We start from the raw sequence: 13691 nt of genomic DNA, 5'->3' as shown, positions 1-13691 counted from the left end.
GAGAGAAGGGAAGAGACAGAGCCGTCCGCAGAAAAATTGTAATGATGCATGCAGCAGAGGAGGGTTTGGGATGGGGCTCGAACATATCCCACGCACTATTGCCCCTCCATTTCCTCATCCACCACCACCACCTCATTTATCATCATTATGGCTCTTCTTCGCTATCTCACCCCCTCTTCTTGTCCAAGGCACTGTTTGGTGCTTGTTGAATTGTTGGTCTTAATCCAACTCTTTTGGTTCATTGCAATGATAAGTGCATGGAACCTCTTTTTCTTTTTTTTAATATGGATGTCACAAGAATTTAAATCTATCTAATATATTATCAAAACCCTATTAAGAATCATAAAAGTGTGATTTTTCTTGAATCACTCTTGTGACAAAGTTGAGTTGGATATAGCAAGAACAAACATCCCTTTGGTATCTTTAAATGCACCCACTTGTATTTAAGCTTTAAATTTATGTTTATGTACCTTGGGACTATAATGATGGTGGATGATGATAATTATCTTTTGTTCTGTATAAGAAGTTACTTGTAACACTGCCCATAATCTAGTTTAAAAGACTGAAAACCATAATTACATTTTTCTTTTTATCCTTTTCTAGATATCCTTTTAAGGGAACTCTATAACCTAGGTTATAGCTAGAGGTCTTAATTAAGAGTGCAATAAGTCCCTTTTCAAAAGTTTTATTAAAAAATAAGTTTTAATTATTCTATTTTTTTTCAAAATTAATCAAATTTAAGAACCCCAGAAAAGATAAAAAAGAAGAAGAAATAATTTGAAACTCCAAATGTAAATTTAACACCCTAATGGCAGCAATGACATGATGATGGGTTCATGAGGAACTCGTTTAATCAAAATAATTAAGATTAGAGAGATGATTAAGTAAGCTCATAGTTTTTTCATTCTGCACATAATCACATTCGATAGGTTTCTACTGAAATGATGGTTATGAAGGTTAGTATGGTCTTAAATCTTAAGTAGAAACAAGATTAACATTTGGTTACTTTTAACTTTTAAGTTAATTACCAGAGTGATAATCATGATTAAGCAGCTTAATACCAATGGGCTGTTAAAACTATTCACAAATTTATTTACCTTTGTAAGTTTTTTTTTTATTTTCCAAAATGATGATCAGTATATAAGACAATATCCATGATTATGGGTTTCGTGAACAACAACAAGACCATGAAATAATTTACTATTATGCAGACCTAATAATTATTATCATAAGGCTGCAGCTAGAAATAAAGAAAAAACGCAAGCGCATTCAGAACAAATCCAATAGCTAGAAGTTACTACTTGTGAAGGGAATACAATGCAGCATAAGAAACCATGTCATGGGTTATCATTCTTAATATTCATGTTAATTTGTCCCATATAATCATTTTTGTTCATTCATTCATTCACGTATGTGCCAACGATATGATGAAACAACATAAATGGCTAGTAGCGAGAGGAGATTTAGTTATCTTCCGCACCATCTCCCTACCAAAATGAGTCTTGTAGTAAAGAAAAAAAAAATAAACTAGCCGTTTATGTTGGAAATTGGTTCTTTGTAAATGGTTTGTTGTTTTCGGTGCAATAAAAATCAGTTTCCAATGCTATAGAATAAATCTTTGGCCAACCAAATATGCATGCATTTGGAGGAAGATACAAGTCGTCTGTGAATATGTATGTCCCAGAGACTAATTTTATGGTCTTTTGATTAAAATCGAAATCACAGTTGATGATATGGTTAAAACCAAGTTCATATCCAAGTAGATATGCAGTTGGAATAAAAATCTTAAATATAATCATGATAGTCAAAAAAGAAAAAAGACCATACAAATAAGTTATCATATTGTCACGTACGAATGTATAATTTCATGCACACTAGTCATAGAAGTTGTGCCGGAGATACCAAAGCTTGAATTTGATTTTTCAACAAAAGTATAACCTGTTGGCATTTGGTTTTGCTTGATTTGTTATGTGTCCGGTATACTTTTTCAATACCACTTTCGAGCACCTTATGGGCCAAGGTCTAGTCTTGGCTAAGGGCTAACCAAATTGTTCTTGCTTGAAAACCCCATTTGCAAATCCTATACAGGAATATTTGGATGGGCAACTAAACTCTTCCTCATAACTGTGATTGATCTTGAAAAACGTGTTCACATCAACTATGGTTAAGATGATGACCATGATGAATGATGATCTCTAAATGTTATTATGATTTTCTTATAGGCTTTGAGAGGGGTGTGAAATAGGCTATTCATCATGAAAAAGTAGTATATTCATCACTTGGACAATTTGTACATGGGGGTTGCATTCAACTTCTACTATTTACCTAACCCTATTAAAGATGAATTTAAGAGATGTATAGTGCAACAAAAAAGAAAGATATTGATGGATTTTAACATCTTAACTTCTACTTAAAAACCTTTCAAAGTTCAAACCATAATAATTTGATTTTTCATCGTCTACCACAAAATGCTGCAAGTCATTGTTTCTAGTGATGGATGGGTAGTCATTACTAAATTTTAACCATATCTTCTCCAATGGGAGATAATGATGGAGATGGACGTAATGTGCATCATTGAGGAGATGGTTAGACCAGAAAAAAAAAGTAGTTCAACTGGAACTAGGACATTACACAGACAATGGCAAACTGAATTTGGTCAGGGTTTTTCTAGTTGTAGTAAAGTGGGGACTCTGCAGTACTAATAAAATAAAACTCATCAACAGGATCGGCAAAAAAGAAAAGCGCAACAACATTATTCAATCTGCATTCATCGGAACTCAGTCAATATTACATCAGAATTTGATAAAAGTCTTAAATTCAAAACTATTCCCCTCCTTGCATGAGGAAACCTGAGAAAAATGCATCTTTCAGGTGTGCAGAGCTTTAAAAAGTACAGAAATAATATTGATAACGAGAACTCTTGGACAAACTAGTAGTATTTGGATATACATACACAGGAGAGCTGTACAAATGGGAACCTACTACAAGTTCAATATGATAGATGATTTTCCCGGCCCTTGTCAGGAATATCGAAAAACTGGTCAGTTATGAACTCTAAATATGGAAAGCTGCACAACAATCTGTCAATTAAGCATGCAAAACGGGATACATCGAGCTCCCCGCCTCCTTCCATGTCCACCAAAGTTAGATCGGTCTTATGTTTTCATATTAAGCTTGCAGAGTGTCTATTACAGAAAAACTTTAACAAAACAGCAAAGTACAGAACAACGGCACGAATTAACCCACTTTAATCATGGATTCCAATTTGGATACAAGTTGTTGAATATTCATAAAGATAAGAACAAATAAAGAGAAAGACATTATAACCCGTTTCAGCTTGACAAAGAATAAAGTACACAGAAACTCGATTTCATGTCCATCAAGTTATAATGCCACAACTTTTCCGTACACATGCAATTCATATTCCATATCGAGTCTAAAGGATAAAGCTATAATCAGTGCTAGTTTATCATGTGGTGATATTTATGACCCACAATGTCATAATAACTCAAACTTAGTAGTTTCAGTATAATGCACATTTCAACGAAGACTTGAAGAAGCAAAATTTTGACATCTGACATCAAATTTGAAAAGTTTCAAGCCTACAAAATGTTTCAAATGTAGATTTTCATTTCAATATTAAAGCCAAAATGATGGCATTACATTTCTAGAGTTCAGGCTTACAAAGTAACTAATGCCCGATACTACCTTTGCTAGTATAGGATCTCCAAAAAGATGAGATATCTTTAAACAATTTCCTTTTTCTTTTTCATTTCCAAATTTCGTGGAAATCTACTATTACAACATCAAAAGAGAGAAACCAGAGCCAAAACACAACTTAACTGATCCCACATATCACAAAATATCTCAAACATATAACGAATTCAATGATATATGACCACCGGAGGAACTTTGAATTTGTTGGCAAGGAACGGAATTACCTCTGGGTTTTCAACCAGATCGCGGTAGAAAGCATATTCTGCTTGATAATCGTGCAAATGAAGCTCCACCTTCTGATTAGTATGATAATGGTGCTTTGCTACGACGGATTTCCCAAACCCAAATATACTGACCTTATCACAGATACCCAACGCAAGCATTACAGCTTGCATACCAGAAGAGTAATGAAACATACTTCCATCGTGCGAAGGAGCCCATTCTTCAGGCGATTTCCCAGTCTCCTCCGTAAACAGTTTCAACGAATAATACTTGACAATTCGAGAACACAAAACATCAAACCTCGCATCTGTAAAAAGCAACGGAGCTTTATGCGTAGAATTGCATAACGTATAATCCATCAAATGTATTGCTTGACAAATATACATAACAATCGGAACCTTTTCACCATACGGATGACAAAAACAAGTGTCCCTTCTAGCACAAAGATGCAATATATTGCTATTCACAAACGAAACACTAGTTTTGGACCCCACATTCTTCTCATACCCTCTAGTCCTCGCATTATTCAACCGAATCACAAACTCATGCTTATCAATCATATCCCCATACTCATTCTTCAACAGAATCCCACTATTCCCCACCACCGCACACGAATCATACTTCCTCCCATCCAAATTCCCCAAACCATAATGCTCATCCACCGGCCTTTTCACTTGACTAATCAATCCCCCCATAACATCACCATTTTCAAACCTCTTATTCCTAAACCAATCCCTCAGAACTCTACAAAACTCTAACCAATGTCTATAATATCTCGGCCCACGAAAACTAACAGGTATACCACGGGTAGACGACCTATACTCACTCCCTCTAATACGATTATTATACGATGATATCGATCTATGTCTCCCTCCACCATAACTCCCCTGTAACAAATTCTCAATCTCTCTTTTCGTTTTCTCTTCTCCTATATCAATCTCAGCATATCTAATCAATGTTTTGTTCATTTCATTTCCTTGTTGCAATCTCAATCTCTGAATGGATTTGGAACTACTAAATACTCTACGAACTGCGATTTTACAACTCATCGAAGTGGCAATAGCAATGAACAGAAATACAGTAAACACTAATCTTAGAGATCCTTTCATTTCTAATATAGATGAAATCTTCATCAGATTCTTTTTTTACTAAATCAAGAAAATCAAGAACATTTCAACAGATCTTAACAACTTTATCAATCACTACTATTTTTAGTAAATTCATTTGATTGCTTACCGGAATGTGACTTGCTGTTAATCCAAAATGCTGATTTTGGGGTACTGTAAAGCCCTAGCTCTGGAGGAGAATAATGAACCATAGATCTTGAAGTGGAAATCTTGCCATTTTTTTTGTTTCTCTCTCAGTCTCTTTAGAGCTGAAAGTGATAAAACCAGAGAGATTCTTTTTTTCTTTTCTTTGGTACTCCCCAGGAATAAAGGAGATGCTCTCAAGGAGCGGGGCTCTTTTTGTGATAAAACCAGAGAATTTTCTTTTTTTTTGATTTAGGATTGGATTTATAGAAACTACTATTAAACTAAGTTTGATTAAGAGCTCATTAATGCAAATTTGATATCTTTAAGTAAATGATTTTTCTGAGTAAAATGAGTTGTTGTTTGTTTTGGGCCATTGGATTAGAGAGGAAATGTCTGATGTGATTGACTGATGTTTTGTCGGTGTGATTTTATATAGTGCAAGTGGGAGTTTAGTGTGATTCTCAAGTGCGGAGTGAACTAGGTTATTTTTGCTTGTAATTAACGAGAGATTAATTAATTGGAATATTGTTGTACTAATTCAATTGTTAATTCATTTGATGGTTTAATTGATTGATTATTGAGCCCATAGATTTTGGTTTAGCTGGATTGCAAATGCATTAATCATGAACTTTGTTGACATATTAAGGAAAACATAATGTAACTTTGAGCAATGATATCCGCGGAAATGAATTAAACTGTGACGTCGAATTTACGAAACCTTGTCTAATTTATTTTGTTCTAGTTGCAGAATTGAGTTAGGTCACACCCAAGGGTGAGTTTTCTAAAAGTAAAAAATGTTGGCTATATACCTAATAGGTACTAGCTTGACAAGAGCATGAATACATATTGTACATTATTTGCATTGATTGATTATATTTGGAACCAACCAACCTATCTTACCACGAAACAAAAACCCCATCACTACACGCAATTATAGAATATTGCTAGTTTATTCCCGATTGTGAAAGTTATGGAAGGCCCATGAGCTTGACATCTTGACATGGAACATGTTCAAGCAAGCTCATCAAATTTATAAGAATGGTATTTTAAGGATCATGGTTTTATTAGGCCACCTTTTATATAGTGATAAGAGGTGTCCTAAAATGTTAAAATGACTAACCTATCCTTAACCTAACTTAATTTAAAACCAATTTAATAACCACATATATATATATAACCACCATCTCCTCCCACCACCATCGTCGATTACCACCACCACCTCCTCCGATTATCACCACCATCAACCACCGATTACCATCACCACCGCCCACCACCGCCGATTACCACCACCACCACCTCCGATTATCACCACCACCAACCACCGATTACCATCACCACCTCCTCCCACCACCACCACCACCGCCTATTTAAGAAATGTAACAACATCAATGCAATCACAATTAAGTTCTGTTACATGATAATTTTATCGAGTATAAAAGACGCCAGTCGCATCCTAATTCTGCCATGGGACCACTCCGGAGGTATTTTCCAACAAACCCTCCACTTTAATTTGATTTTGATTGCTTCAATCGAATAGAAATCATCAAAATAAGGTTTTAGTAGGAGTTACAGAGCCATGTTCCGTTAGGCCGATTTTCCAAAAATAGGGTTTTACTAACCGAACTTCTTGAAAATGAAGAACACGAAGAACAGTTCGGTTCTATTGGATTTAAAACTAAGTCACCGAACTCTCTGTTCGGTTGTTTCGCAAAAAAATTTAAAACTACAAAGTAACCGAACTCCACCCTTAGAACCAAAAAAAAAAAAAAATCTAGTCTAACCGAACTGTGTTGTTGTGGCCACTATCTTGAGTTCCAAAATAACCGAACTTAGCCAATAGAGTTCGGTTGATTCGCAAAAAATACTTTTAACCGAACTCCTTATATTAGAACAACACAAGTCCATAAGTTCGTTCCTTCACAAAATAAGGATATCACCGAACTTTAGTTTACGAAAATAATGAGAAGTCCACAAGTTCGGTTCGTTCGCAAAAATGTTAAGTTTTCTTTGTAACCGAACTCTACCTTTGAAACTTCGTAACCGAACTCTACCTAATTCTCCAAGAAATAAATTTCGTAGTAACCGAACGTTTTCCTAATTGCATATATGCATATATAAGCCCAGTTCGGTTGATTCGCAAAATATGTTGAAGTTTGCGAATCAACCGAACTTCTAACACTAGGTTACTTTTAACCTGCAGTTCGGTTGGGAACTTGGTTGCGTTGAAGTTTGCGAACTAACCGAACACACAAGATGTACCAAAATAAATTGTTAAATTCAAAGTTCAAAGTTCGGTTACCAACCATTCTATCCTAGGTAACCGAACATTACACTGTACGACCAAAACCTCCATTAACGAGCGAGTTCGGTAACCTGCGTGTTTGGAAAACGTAACCGAACTACACTTTCAGGTGTGTTCGGTTACATGTTCTTGACATATGGTAACCGAACTGACCAAAATCTACATAAAAAATTTCATTTTTTTTTGAAAGTTTGGAGCAATTCAACCAACATTATCTAAGTTTGAAGCACACCTGGGTACCCAAATACCCTTCCTCCGGTTGTGGTTGGTAAAATCCATCGTTTTTCATGTTTTCCTTCTTCATCTTCTCTAACTTTACTCTCTCAATAATTCTACTTCTTTAAAAAAAAAACATCTGATTTTTTAATCTCACTAATTATCTTTAACTTAATCATCTCACTAATCGTTACACTAACTATTATTAACACTAACTAATCATCACCCAAAATTAATCAGGAGGGTAATTTAGGTATTAATATAAATAACCAGATACGGGGTGACATAGATTTACTTCATGTCTTTACCCAAAATAAAACCATGGTCCCCAAAAAAACCCTGGTCCCCAAAAAATCGTTCATTTATAAGGGGCGGAACTACAGTCAGGCTTCCCCTGGCTAAAGCCACACCAAAGAAGCCCAAGTTCATATTTCCAAAGCCTATTTTCTGTTGGGCGGTAGAGTGTGTACACTTTTGGCTTAAGCCAGGGCTAATAAAATGCTCAAACCAGGGCTAGACTAAATGTCTAGTTCTGAATTTAGTCATAGAACAAAATGCTTTTCTCTCCAAGATGTAACTCAATCAGTAATGGCCAGCCTGTCCAAGTAGTAACAATTGTAGAGTTACTACAGTAGCTAGAGAAAATACTTACCAATCCTTAATTACAATGAAATCCAATCGTCATAAAGCTTTGCGATGAGTATAAAATTATATTTGTATCTCTTTTTTTTGGTATATGTAAATCTTTTTTCTCAAAAATTTCAACAAACTTTTCTTTTTCGATAAAACGTTTGATGTTGATGAGTTTCAAACTCATGTCATTAGTATCTTGACCAAAAGATTTTATCATTGTACCATAATGACATCAGGCAAAAGAATCTTAAACGCGAAATTGTAGGCCCATTATGTTTATGGGCCTAATTGATCATAGCCTATTAACGGAAGAATAACATATTTCATGGATTGTTGGAATTTTGAAACGGCTCAATAATAAGATAAAATATGGTTGTTTTGGTAGTAATTTGAATGATTTTTCCTACCAAAATAGTTTTATAATGGTTAAAATGTCCTCATTTAAAGGCTAGAATCGGCCAGGTCGAAGAGAAAAATTCCAACTATAGCCCAAATTTTCGATTTCCATGAATATGAAATGATGAAAACTAGTCGTAACTTAGTTTTCCTATTTTTATGGCTCGATGGATGAACGATAGCAATTGAAAACCTCAGCTACATTTAGGAAATCATGAACTCCTGGTGGCTAAATAAGTTTTTCAATTGTAACGGCTAGGTTATGTCATCATTCAGCCTAGCCTTAGGTGAGCATGGTGTTTGTTAAAATGCATGGTTCTTCGTGAAATAATTTGACTAGGAGCCAATTGTCAAGAAAAATAAAACTGTCGAATATTAAAAAATATCTGGACTTATTATTAATAAAATTGTCAGGAATCTTTTTTCCAAAAGAACTGTTATTATAACTGCTCAGCAATAGAGATATTTGACCTTATCGTTAATATATATAACTAATTGTCCGGAATATTTTAAATTAAACTGTAGAGTATCGAAGAATAACTGAACTAATATTTAATTAAACTGTCGATAAGAGAAATTTTTTATAGCCGTGTCGTTGACTAGGTTTTGAATATTCGACCCGGCTGCTAAAAAACTTGAAATACTTTGTGAAAAGCTGGGTCTAACAACCACACCCAATATTTCGTTCGTCAATATATATGGACAAATCTAATACAATTCTAAGAGAATTAAATAGACAGTCAGACTAATCACGGAAGAGTATCCAAGAGTTATATCTCAATATCTCAAATCAATCTGCAATCGAACAGATAGAGATCTGCGAGCCGGATCGATATGAGAAATAACTTGGACGGTACCAAAGACCAATATCCAAGTGTCAATCAATTCTTATCCAACAAACAAGGTGGAATTTTATCAATTTATTTAACTACGCACAACCTATGATATTTCAATTAATAAAAAAAATATAATGCGAAAAAAATAACCCAGACACCAAAAAATTTGTTAATGAGGAACCCGCAAATGCAGAAAAACCCTGGGACCTAATCCAGATTGAAAACCACACTGTATTAAGCCGCTACAGACACTAGCCTACTTCAAGATTAACTTCGGACTAGAATGTAGTTGAGCCCTAACCAATCTCACACTGATCAAGGTACAGTCGCATTCCTTACGCCTCTGAATCCCAGCAGGACTCTATGCACTTGATTCCCTTAGTTGATCTCACCCACAACTAAGAGTTGCTACTATCCAAAATCGAAGACTTATAAACAAATCTGTCTCCCGCAGAAATGTATATTTAGATAGATAAATTTGTCTCCCACATAAATACCTATGAAGTTTTTTTTCCGTCTTATGATAAATCAAGGTGCACAGGAACCAATTGATAATTCGGTCTTATATTCCTGAAGAACAACCTAGAAATATCAATCACCTCACGATAACTTAACTATATGGTAGTAGAACAAGTTATTGTGGAATCACAATGAATGAGACAAGGAGCTTTGGGATTACTTTTATCTTACCTATCGACGATAAATCTCGAGACAATCTTAGAGAAGATAGTATTTAATACGACAGAACAAGTAAGATCAGAATACGCAACTACATGGAAAATAGTTGAATCTGGCTTCAGAATCCCAATGAAACCTTCAAGTCGTTAACCTAAATGGTTTTAGGGAAAACCTAGATTAATGGAGAACCGACTATAGAATTGTTCAATTGTTAACAATCACATAGAAGCATATATGATCCAATTGAAGCAAAATCAGAATGATTCGAAAGAATCAATTCATGAACATTTAAGCCACGGTTTGCAAAGATGGCATTCCTTATTATATAAATGTATTCGTTAATGAGTATGGAATCATACTTTACTGATTTTAGAATTTGAACTTAAGTTTACAAATGGGTATGCAAACTTAAGTTTCGGACATTGGTCACAAGCCAACAGTTTGCAAACGGGTACGCGAACTTTAGCTCCGGACGGAACTCAGTTGAAACCGTTTGCGAATGGGTACACAAACTTGGTTCCCGAACTACAACAGTTAAATCAGTTTGCGAACGGGTATACAAACTTAAGTACCCTGACTTAAACAGTTGAACAAGTTTGCGAACGGGTATGCAAACTTAGTTTCCGGTCCTGAATTATATCAAAACAGTTCGCACACTTAATACACAAACCGTAATGTATCCATACATGGGTTTTACCTCTTAAGTACCATTTCAATCATTGAAACATTCTTAGAATATGATAATGATTGTCTCACACACATCATTAGCTAATAAGCAATTTTCAAATGATCGAATGATCAATATGAAACTTTCCAAGTCGACATCAAATGACTGTCTCACACAAATCATGTAAGATGTTTCAAGGCAATTTACACATGATCATCTTTTGACATAAAGTCAAGAATAATGATGAATGTAGCTAAGACAGAAAGCTACCAACACGTATTTCGAGAAATAGATAAACGAGTTATACTCAGCTCGAAATATCAAATGTGTATGATACAAAAGACTATATCGTATACGACTTTTGTCTTAATAGGAGATAAGTAAGAATAGAATAGACTTCTGAGGATAGATAAGTTTTAGTATCCACATACCTTTTGTTGATGAAGTTCCTCCGAGTTCTTCAGTAGATCATCGTCTTCAGTTGTAAGCGTCGTGAAGTTTAAAGCTCAACTGTACAATCTATCCTAGTCCGAAACTCCTATAGGTAGACTAGAAATCAAGACTATGGTTTTGATCAACTAAACTTGACAAATAAGCTTGAGATAGCAACGCTTGAGAGTTATAACGAATAATGCTCTAACAATCTCCCCATTTTTCAATTTTAATGACAAAACTATCAATACATATGGATTACAAAATAAGTAAGACTTTGTAGCTTCTCATCCATCATGCTTGATTTCCTTGGATCTTCAACATTACTTGAACTCTTTGCCGCTCTGAGTATTGCAGTGACTCTGAATATGTTCGACCCAGCATCATTGTTGTTGAAGATGCCTAGCTATAACTTTTAGAGCACTGGTCGGTCGAATTCGCAAGCATTTCTATCTCAAGCTTGTTTGTCAAGTTTAGTTGCCAAAACTATAAGTCTTGATTTCTAGTCTACTTAAAGCTAAATCTCGGATTAGGAAAGTAAGTGTAGTTGAGCCTTAGACTCCACGGTGTTCATCGAATGAAAGGTATGTGGAGACTTGAACTCATCTACCGCTCAAAAATCTATCTATTTTATCTCTTATTTTGAGACAAACGTCGTATTGCTATATATACTTCAATTATAGACATTTGGTATTTCGAGCCGAGTTTATCTCGCTTATCTGTTTCTCGAAATATGTGTTGGTAAGCTTTCGCTTTATCCAAGTTCATCTTTACTCGTGAAGAAAGTCATGTTGATTATTTCAATAACTTGAAAATCGCTTTGATAAAAAATAGTTTACTCGTGAATAACAACTATATAACATCCTCTAAGAAAGTTTCATTGATTGAAATGAGAGTTTAGAACATGTACCATCTTTGGATATAAACATAGTGCGCTCTCACAATTGTGTAAAAGTACTAAACCGGGAACCCAAAGTATGCGCATCCTTATGCGTACTGGCGGTTGTTGGAAATCCGGGTAAGTATGCGTACCCGTACGCATACTGGCGGAAAGTTCACGTCTGTGAATTTCTGCTGGAGTTTGAAAGTGAAAAACAAACTCAATCCAGTTTAAGTACGCATACCTGTATGCATACTTAGCTAGGTTACTTTCTAAAATCGGTTTGTTCATGAACTAAAATATTTATATAATAAGGAATGCAATCTTTGCAAACCGAATGTTCATGAATCGATTTGAGTGAATCAAAACCGATTTTGCTTCGATTGTGTCTTGTATACTTATATAAGATCTAAGCAATTGAAAAACTCTATAACTAGATAATTTGAGTCATTTGAACTAGTTATGGTTGATATGAAATTGCTCATATGACTAACCATCGGTTAACTATTGTTGAACCAACTAAGTGTACACGTTTAGGTACGGTTACTCAAACCTAAATGGAGTTACATTTCTTTTGTGTATAACAAGCTAAGTTCGATTTAACGGTTGAAAGATACTAGCTTGAATCTAATCAGGTTTTTATCTAACGGAATATTGAATGCTTTGTTACCAATGTAACTAAGATTGCAAACCCTGATTTGAAATCCATATAAAGGAGAACTCTAGAAACTGGGAAACCTAATCCCCACACCTCCTGTGTGATACCAGTTGTATAATCTAGAGTCGATTCTCCTTTAACCTTAGGTTTTTCTGGAAACCCTGTAGGTTAACGACTTAAAGACTTTATTGGGATTGTGAAGCCAGACCCAACTACTTTCTCTGTTGTTGCGTGATGTGAACTTGCTGTTTCTATCGTGTTTGATGACAATTGTAAGATTGGCTTGAGATTATATCTCTGATAGGAAAGATAGAAAAGTAGTCACAAACACCTTCGTCTCATCATTTGTGATTCCGCAATATCTTTGTTCATTTACAAATTAAAAATATTGTGACGTGATTGATAATTCTAGGATGTTCTTCGGGAATATAAGTCTGGGTTATCAATTGGTTCCTGTTCACCTTGATTTATCAAAAGACGGAACAAAAACTCATAGGTATATCTGTGGGAGACAGATTTATCTATTCAATAGACTTTTCTGTGTGATACAGATTTGTTTATCAAGTCTTCCATTTTGGATCGTAGCAACTCTTAACTGTGGGTGAGATCATCTAAGGTAATCAATTGCGTAGTATCCTGCTGGGATCAGAGACGTAAAGAGCACGACTCTACCTTGAATCAGTGTGAGATTGATTAGGGTTCAACTACATTCCAGACTGAAGTTAGCTTTGTAGTAGGCTAGCGTCTGTAGCGTCTTAATAAAGTGTGGTGTTCAAATCTGGACTAGGTCCAAGGTTTTTC

At 35.1% G+C, this 13691-nt stretch overlaps 1 protein-coding gene across 2 annotated transcripts; it reads right to left on the bottom strand.

Moving 5' to 3' along the window:
• Positions 1 to 3610: 3610 nt before the first annotated feature.
• LOC113313904 (sialyltransferase-like protein 1) lies at positions 3611 to 5532 on the bottom strand. 2 transcript variants are annotated; one of them, XM_026562676.1, is made up of 2 exons: positions 5176 to 5532; positions 3611 to 4246 (listed from the first exon to the last, which is right to left on the bottom strand). In XM_026562676.1, exons 1-2 carry the CDS (start codon positions 5255 to 5257, stop codon positions 3885 to 3887), a joined length of 444 nt encoding a protein of 147 aa, XP_026418461.1. In that variant the 5' UTR covers positions 5258 to 5532; the 3' UTR covers positions 3611 to 3884. The 2 variants fall into 2 exon arrangements, with proteins under 2 accessions (XP_026418461.1, XP_026418460.1); XM_026562675.1 differs by lacking the exon at positions 5176 to 5532 and having other exon boundaries at positions 3611 to 5163.
• Positions 5533 to 13691: the final 8159 nt, after the last annotated feature.

Source organism: Papaver somniferum, chromosome 9 (assembly GCF_003573695.1).
Source record: "Papaver somniferum cultivar HN1 chromosome 9, ASM357369v1, whole genome shotgun sequence".
Lineage (NCBI taxonomy): Eukaryota > Viridiplantae > Streptophyta > Magnoliopsida > Ranunculales > Papaveraceae > Papaver > Papaver somniferum.
Note: the sequence above shows the minus strand (reverse complement) of the source record. Positions and strands in the feature narration are given on the sequence as shown.

Excerpts from the sequence above, each read along its gene's own strand:
- LOC113313904 (XM_026562675.1), bottom strand. The coding sequence starts at position 5,072 with ATGAAGATTTCATCTATATTAGAAATGAAAGGATCTCTAAGATTAGTG.